The sequence below is a fragment of the Tympanuchus pallidicinctus genome, unplaced genomic scaffold (assembly GCF_026119805.1).
Source record: "Tympanuchus pallidicinctus isolate F22 unplaced genomic scaffold, pur_lepc_1.0 scaffold22, whole genome shotgun sequence".
In the NCBI taxonomy this organism is placed as follows: Eukaryota; Metazoa; Chordata; class Aves; order Galliformes; family Phasianidae; genus Tympanuchus; species Tympanuchus pallidicinctus.
This window is the reverse complement of record NW_026294739.1, coordinates 27,908,086-27,917,062: the sequence shown is the minus strand read 5'-3', so window position 1 is coordinate 27,917,062 and position 8,977 is coordinate 27,908,086. Positions and strand designations below refer to the sequence as shown.

Genomic DNA, 8,977 nt, shown 5'->3' with positions numbered 1-8,977 from the left:
CCCGCGCGGCCTCTCCTCGTCCCCCGCCCCTTTTATTTATATGTTATTTATTTATTTATTTCGGCCGGGGAAAGAGTTTGAAGTGCTAGAAGGGAGGCGGGAGGAGCTGTGAAGGAAAGAGATTGGTGGGGGGGGGAAGAGGGAGAAGAGAAAGAAAAAGAGGAGGCCGCCCTCCGTACGGCCCCGGGACTTTCCCCTGCCGGAGGGCTCAGGGGCGAGCTGTCCTGGTGCCCGCGGGCGAGACGGGTGGCGGTCGGCGAGGAGGAGGAGGAGGAGGAGGAGCGGGGGGGGCGCCGGCCCCGCCGCCGCCGCGGGGGAGACGCGGCTCTCGGCGCTGTGCGCCCGAGCTGCTGCTGGTTACGCCAGCCCCGCCGCCTGCCTCTCTGCCTCTCCTCGCCTCTGATTCTGCGCACAGCCAGCCCCGAAGCCTGTCATTCTGCAAAACACAGTTTACTCAACAGAGAGAGCGAGCGGGAGAGGTGGAGAGAGAGAGAGAGAGGGAGAGGGAGACGGCGCGGAGAGGAGCCCAGTCCCGCAACCCAGCATGGCTTCGGGGGACCTTTACGAGGTAGCGGGGGCCGCGGGGCGGGGGGGCGCCGGCCGGGGTGCCGCGGAAGGCAGCGCCGGGAGCCGCTCCCGGAGCCCTCGTAGTTGCGAAGAGCGGAGGAAATCGCCGAGGGAAGGGCTGGGGTGGGGGGAAAGGGCTGGCGTGTGCACCGGGGGGGGGGCAGGGAGGGATGGAGCTGCTCCCTCCCTTCCCTCTGCCTCTCTTTCTCTTTCTCTCTCTCGACTTTCCATCGGGCTCGATCTTAGCAGGCCTTGCGAGGGAGGAGGAAGGAGTGAAGGAGAGCGAGAGTTAGCGGTAGGATGGGGAGGCGATCGCGGTGTGACGAGCCCGGAGAGTGGAGAAAGTCCAGGTAAAGTCACGGGCGCTCTGGACGTGCTGAATGTGCAGATTAGTGCGAAAAAATGCGCCGTAGTGCTGCCGGCGGGCGCAGGGATGGAGGCGGCTCTGCGCCCGCTGTGCAAAGTGCAGGAGCCGGCGCCAGGTTGCTTCACCTCACGCCCGGGGTGCCGCGGGGGTGGCGGGGGCGGTGGCGGGCCGGGCCGGGCCGAGTGGAGCGGAGCGGCCCCGCGGCGGGCTCCGAAGTTTGGCGGCGGCGGCGGCGGCGGCTCTGCCCCGGCTGGGGTGCGAGGTGGGGCGGGAGGGAGAGAGGCGTCGAGCCGGCCCCGGCCCCCCGCTGCACGGCGAGGCTGCGGGGAGCGCGAGAGGAGCTGGAGGGCGGCCCCGGGCAAAATCCGACCTCGGGCACCCGGTTCTGGTGCCCGAACTGAGGGCGATTGTAGACGTTTGCGCTGTGCCAGAGAAGAAGAAGGGAGAAAACAGAAATTAAAAATGAGAACGACTGGACACGAGTGTTTCGTGCACACAGCTCCAGTCAATGGAACCGGGGTGGAACTCTGCCACCAAAGACAAACAAAAATCCTGGATGTCCGACAGCAGTTCTTGGCGTGGAGCACCTCACCAGGCTTTTTTGCTGGTGAAACGTTTCCTGGTGAAGCGGCTGTTTGTGCGGTGCTTGTCTGGAGCCCGCAGATTTGGGCAGAGGCAGAAGCGACTGCCTTCCAGTTGGGTCTGCACGGCGGTGATAGGGAACCGCTCGGCCATCTGCACGTTCTTGGGTGTGGAACCTCCGCCGTGGTGCAGGCAGCTGGACTTGCTCTGTTTGGTGATCTGGTGTAGATTCTTTAGTGCAACAGGGGGAGGATCTGGCACGTTCCACACAGGCGTTTTTTACTTTGTCGTGGTCTTTCGAACTCCCTGACAAAGGTTGTAGTTATGGGATGACACCGCTCTATCAGGACTGTATTTTACTGAGTGGGATGCAGACCTTTGAAGCAAAAAGCACTTGCACTCTCTTAAGTGGCGTTAAATGATCAGAAACATGCGATGATTTGAAGAGTATCATTGACATTCTCCCCACCATTTTGCAGTACCTGTCATGCCACTTTGTAATTTGAAGGCTATTGCATATCAGCTGTATCACTGTTGTGACTCTGGTGGAGCTGGTGGGAGTTCTGTGAAGAACAACTTTGACCCAAAAAACTCAATGATAAAATTTTGTATTTGTAACTTCTGGGATGCTTGGAGGACCTTTGCCTTCTCTTGTCCGTGTTTTCCATAGATGTTTGGATTAGTTCTGAAAAGAAATGAAGCCAGTGCCTCTGGGGTTAATAGTAGCTGTGCTATTTCAGCTCCTACTCATTACTTAAAAATTCTGCTCCTTTTTATGATTTTTTTTTTGTATGTGTTATTATAAGACGATGGCATTTGGTGGTTGGATGTGGGCTGTGCATTGAGCACTACTGCTTGGCAAAGAAGTGACACTGCTCAGATAGTAACCCAGCATGGAGGTTGTTCAGAGAAGGCAGGCTTACAAGCCAAGCTGCCATCAGTTTAATGCCCAGCCACTTTGCAGGCGTTGGTACAGAAAAATGTGAATTGTTAGTCTTGTGGCTCAAAGCCTTTGAATCACTTCCCGTCTTTGTTGTGAAGCGCTTTTGCTTATTGTTGTGGAATATGGTAGAATTGTATCCCTCATAACAGGTAAGTCGAAGTCTGGCTATTCATTTCTTCCTTGAGGTGTTTGGAATTCAACCATCTGCAGCTGGCCATGGTGTAAAAAATCTTCTGCTGTATGCGCAGCATATGGGGGGAAAGCATGTTGGACTTAAGTTGTCAATCCAACTACATTTTGCTTCTCCATGAAGCTCTCCATGACTGAGGTCAGAAGAAACATCAAGGAAGTCAATGAGTTTGTACATCTGTAGGCAGCAGGTTTGCAGACAGCAATTTTATTTAAAAAAAATGATTCTGCATAGGCCTCCTTGTTCCTTCCTGCATATTCATTCCATTGGTTCATCTTTTTTTTTTTTTACTGTTCTGTTATTTCAAAAGACTTTTTACCCTTTTAAAATTAAAGGTAAATTCGCTGACTATCTTTAAATATATAAAGCAGTGTAAGACCACAGCCAAAATAACCTCAGTGTTTGGTTAACTAGGTGCCATTTTCTAGTTAAAAGTAGCATCTAATCACCACGAATTCCTGCTCTTGGATTTCCTTTAGAACCATAATACAGTTGCCAGTTTAATCTAGAAGCTCAAGAACACCCATGGGGAATTCTGTTTACTGGTAGTCAGTTCTAGATTTGTGTGCCAGAACCAAGACATTTCACATCAAAAGATTACATTATATGTTCAGAGGTAGATATTCGTTTCAAAGTTTTAAAGTAAATATATTATTTATTTCCTGCTAACAGTAAGGAAAGTGGAGTTATTTCAGTGTAGCTTCCAGGCTTTATAAAACACTAGTCTTGCTTTGCTTGACTTCCACATGGTTACAACTCAAAGCTTTTCTGAGTAAGAGTCATGGAATATTCCTTTTCTTTTTTCTTATAAAAGGTGACCTGTTAAATATTTAAGAGTACATTGCATATTCCTTAGAAGTAACAAACTAAAAATAAAGGACTGACAAAAGGGTATTTGTTCACAATGGCCTTCAGTAAGACAGCTTTATTTTGCTTTATGATTCAAATATATTGTTGGATGTGTACATGGGAAATCCTATTAATTTTGGCAACAAACATCCCAAACAAAAATCCCAAAATTGTTGATTTGCATTAAGGTTATTGTCAATGATTTTAAGCAAAGTAATATTTTGTATTCTCCATCTTGAACTTAGTTCCCACATTCTCTTAATCCAAATAGTTCCTCTCAGAAGGGCTCTGGCATTAAAAGTGTACAAGACAGCTTTACAGGAAAGAAAGGATCAATACAAACAGCACACCTAACTTTCTTTCCTAACACAGCATCTCATTTAGTGCAATAAAATTCTATTTTATTGATGAATATAATCAGTTAATCAGTATCATTGCAGATGCTAATGAAGCAGACCTTGATACTTCCTCTTATTTAAAATTTGGGCGTTTTATATATAATATGCTGTTAAACATTCAGGGACAAATATGTTGAAATCTGAAGTCTTACTTTAACCTTGTGTCAGGTTATATTACAACACCGAGTGATTAAGGATTATAGCGCAGTCTCTGAATGGGGCTGCCATATGCATACATTTCTGGACCACAGTAATAAAGTCACTTTTTAAACTGAGCAGTTTAGAAGTGTTGCTCAATTTGGGAAAGTGACATTTTAAAAAACAGCATCTTAATGAAGTGATACAATGCCCATTGATAGGAGGCTTGTCCACCTTAGTGACAGGTATCAATTAAATCACAGTCTATTTATGCAGCTGTGTAAGAATGAGCTGTCGTTTGTTTTAGGTGATGTGATCCACTAGAAAGATAATATTTCTAGAGGAGTTGCAACATCTCTCAATTTTAACTGCAGTTGAGTACCAGCAGAGTCAGAACTTGAAGATAATAATGGCACCATTTGGCCTGCTGAAGCCTTACTGCACGTGGAGACATGCAAGTCAGAGAAAGCACCACTGAGCTTTTTGGATGTGAGGTTTGGTTTGCAGATGTAGAGTTTTGCAAATAATCTCCCCCCCCCCCCCCCCCAAAAGTGAGGCTTATAAATGCAGGCTTTTGAGCACTGTATTTTCTATCTTGCTTCTCTTTCAGTGGAATTAATTTTTAGAGAAGATACATACTTAAAATGTTGATTGAACTGTACTGGAAAGCCAAAAAGTATTTTTGAAGTATTGCAAATGCATCTTGCATGGCAGAGGTGACTTGCAAAAAAACATTATTTCCCAACTTTAATCAACTTCTTCAATGACATAATAATCCCATGCTAAAGAAGCAAGGCAGATTTCACAGTCAGAAAATGGTGAGTTGATGTGGCATCTGGGGGATGTAGAACAGCATTAAGCTGCTGTGCTGTGGAACTGAAAGCTGTGGATGCAATGCTTACTTCACTAATACTGGGTTTAATCCTGCCAGCCAAGCATTTGGTTGCAGAAAAGTTTTACTAACAAGTATTTTGAAGGACCAGCTCTTTACTATAAGCTATCATTGAATTATTATCAAAATCAATTCTTACAAGACAACTGTACCCGAAATAAGGTAACATGTAAGCTATGTTGTTTGCTGTCTATAGAAACATTAATGCCTGATGAAGGCAGACAGTATTCTTTAACCACAAACTGGGCAGTCATCTGCATGATGGACTGAACTGAGAATTAACACCAGCGGTGAAGCTAGACTGGAGGGCCTTCTCTGTGGTCACAGTTCTCTAAACTAAAGATACCAAGTGAGTCTCAATAGCATACAGCAACTGCTGCATAACTCCAGCAATTTTTGTTACCTTACTAAGAAATTCCAGTGTCAGCTGCATATAAACCATTACAATGCACATAATGACTGTCCTGTTTACCTACAACGTCACTGTTGCTACTATTCCAACTTCCTCATTACATTGTAGACTGCTTGGCATATTTTGGAATACTAAAAACCAATTAATTGCTTATGCATGTTCTAGTTTTGTAACAAAGTGCTTTATCTGGCTAGAGTATCACTTAACTCAAGGTACAAGCCTACTCCTGCTTGGAAAGACTGCTGGAAAAGTCTGTCATGCTCAAAGGCCTGAACATGGGAAGTGAAGACTTTCCTCCCACCAAAGCCCTTGCACTAAACTTGCTTCTCTTCATTTACCAGTTTTGGTCTTTACACCTAACAGATCAAAACAACACATTTTTGTATTGCTTTCTGAATGATAAGTAGTGTTTTGCTTTGGTCTTTGGTTCAAAATTAATATCTGGCAACAAACTCATTGTTTAGTTATTGTTTCTGAAGGTTGCAATATTTAGAGAGAGACTACTTTAAATAATGGCAGAATTTAAATGTGATCTAATATTGAAATAAATTGGCTTTTTTTTTTTTTTTTAAATCAATGGAGTAATTGTAATGGCCAGCTATGCTGTAAATGGCATTTCTTTGTCCATTCATTTGACTTTTAGCAGTATTACAGTTTCTTGGCTCTGTACATTTTCATCAGTGCAACCCCTTTTTGTTGTTCCTCCTTACTCACATATTTTTCAAAAATTTCTGTAGGACAGTTTAAAACACATCTTAATATTAGTTCACAAAATAAAAAGCCATTTGATCAATCCTGGTCTAAGTTATTAGAACAGCAAAATATATAAAATAATTTAACACAAAATATTTTCAATGTAGTCTCAATTTACATCTGTGCAAATGAAAATTTTCTGGTTTTGACAAAAGAAAAGCAGTCTTTCTGGCCTGCTCAGTAACAGCATCACACTCTGCATTATCAGAGCTTCAGACTGGTAATATTGCACAGCTGAAGGAAAATACACTTAAATCTCTTTTCTTCTATTGCATAGAGAATATAGATTTCAGTACTGTCTTATTACCAGGCATAATGTAAAATACTGTTGGAAATCTGTTAGGTCTCTAAAAACTTTCTCAGTAATTTGATGTGTTGGACTTATGCAGGAAAACAATTATTCCTTTTGGCTTATCAAAGAAATTTGATTCCTACAGCATTGTAGCCTACTGATCGTGCTGTTTACAACAAAGCACTAAATCAAAACAAGTATTGAAACATCTGTCAGAAGAACTCTTTGCTTTGAAAAAGATCAGTTGACCCACTTGGGTGTTGCTAAATTTCTCTTAACCACCCACAAGATTCACAGCCCATTCCTTCAGAAAGGTCAAGAAGGGATAATGAGGACGTCCTCTTCCATAAGGCACTTCACTAATTCAAATTTGTGGATTTTATTTGAAATCATCCTATTAAAATGTGTTCACTGACAGGCGCTCAGTACCTGAAGAAGGAATACAGGGGACTACAGACCACTCAGTCTGTGAGCTCTGCAGTATGAAAATTAGTAGCACCTATAAAAAGACACGGACTCAGTAGATACGTGTGAATGTGTCACGATTTGGAGAAGAGTTAACTTTTTTTAGAGAGAAGTCAGGTCTTACAGAACTCTCAGAGCCGATGGACGAATGGATAGGAATGGCCATGGCTGCAGTGAGTGGATTTTCAAAGAAATCTCTTGATAGGATCTCATAGGAGCACCTAATACTGAAACAGATCCATGGTCCAGAAGGGTCCAGAAGAGAAGAAGAACTTCTCTTGAGTTCTGAGAAAAGAAGCGGTGATAGGCTGTTATGATAGTTTCCAAACCTCAGTACTGGGACAATGTTGTACAGCAGAATCATCAGTTATTTGAAAATAGCCATATTTATTATGGAACTTCTATAAATTATTACTAGCACTGTCAAGGGAAAGGTTGACAGTGAAGAGCTCAGTGACAGCAGCTGAAATTCAGTGTTTATAAATGCAAGCTAATGATGAAAGGAAAAGTAATGCTGGCTGTACACGCACATGATGAGCCTTGAAGAAGCTGTGACTGTATCAGGAGATAGCCTGGAATCATTCTGAAAAGTTTTCGGATGTGTCTACATCAGTATTTTAATTTGGATCAGGTGTGTGCTTTTCAAAGTGAATCCTCTTATCATCATCATCTCCATTTTCCACACCTTAGTTTGCATCACAAAACAAGAGCAGGTGAAACTAAACCAGAAAGGGTTTTTCAGCTCTTAAGAGAAGTCTGGTGCATGGGACAAGAGTACTGCTTAGCAGAGGTGAACCTCAAAGAGAATTCAGGATATTACTAGAAAAGCAATTGAATGAAACAGAAGCTGATTGCTGCAGTATTACTGCAGAACACCTTTCCTGTTTGCAGTGTTGCATCCATTTCAAGAAAGGCTAACAGGAGGTTCCAAAGGGTGGAATGGCTTTCCTTCAAAATAACTTTTTGGTGATTTTCTGGCTAGCAGAAGTGATTGTGGGAGATATGAGTGCTACAGGAAAAACAAATGAGCATGATTAGTTAATTCAGTGACAAAAGCTACTTGTTGTGCAAGAAAAAGTGCAACAAATGAAGTGATCAGGCAAACAGCTGAAACAAAGAACTACATCTTCACAGCATTTAAATCTTCAAATTCCTTGTTCTAGAATGTTGTGGAAGTCAAAGCTGTAAAGGGTTTCAAAGAACGGTAAAACAGCATCTTGGAGGATAGATCCCTTTCCACCTTTCAGTAGAAAGAAATCCTTAAACTGCTAATTGCCTGAAAGGAAAAGCAAGGGCAGCACTTACTCTATAGATTCTATTTTTCTAGGTACCCAATACTAATTTCTATTAGAATATAGTAAGCCCTGAGCTAGATGGGCTTTTAGTCTGACCTTGTATGGTAGTACTTAGCCTTGTACATACCACAGTCGTTAAACAAACATAAGTATTGATTAAGACATTGCTGCAGTCTGTAGAGATCACAAACATACATGCCTTACAAGTTGTATTCTGTATCTAATTGCTAATCATTGCTAATTAGCATCCTTGCAAATTAAAGGACAAATGGTAATAGTGGGTCACTCTCCAGAGCAGAAAAGACCTCTGATTTAGATTTAGACCTCTGATTCTGATTTAGAGACCTCTCCATTCGGAATTCCAACAAGATGCAGCAGGTGGAAGATGCAAACAAAAGACCAGAAGAATGGAGGTGGTGATGAAGTAACATCAAAACAAACACACGTAGTAAAAGTGAAGCCTTGGCTCTCTGCCATAGTTCTGTCTAATAGATTAGGTAAAAGGGAGAAGGATATAACAGAAAGCATGTATGGAGTGAGGCAATTTCTTGAGGCAATATTATATATAAATTTAATTAATAAAAATAACTCACTTCTATAAAAAAAAAAAGTTCATCATCAAAACTTTTTGGATGGACTTCCTCAGTGCTGTACAGGACTATTAACACACATTTATCAATCTTTAAGGGTTTCTGGGAATATAAAAAGCCACTAACTCCTGACAGACACGTGAAGGTGCTACTGTGGTGTGTTTGTTTTTTTCAGCAACGGTGATTACTAACAGAAACAGCCCAATTTCTAACTGACCTGCTCAACTTGTTATATTCTTTGAGA

At 42.9% G+C, this 8,977-nt stretch overlaps 1 protein-coding gene across 1 annotated transcript in view; it reads left to right on the top strand.

Moving 5' to 3' along the window:
• The first annotated feature begins 289 nt into the window (after positions 1 to 289).
• CDYL2 (chromodomain Y like 2) overlaps positions 290 to 8,977 on the top strand; it is a 56,344-nt gene continuing 47,656 nt past the window's right edge. The window contains exon 1 of the mRNA XM_052686448.1: positions 290 to 568. Coding sequence (XP_052542408.1) covers positions 545 to 568 — 24 coding nt within the window. The 5' untranslated portion in view covers positions 290 to 544. The remainder of the gene's footprint in view (positions 569 to 8,977) is intronic.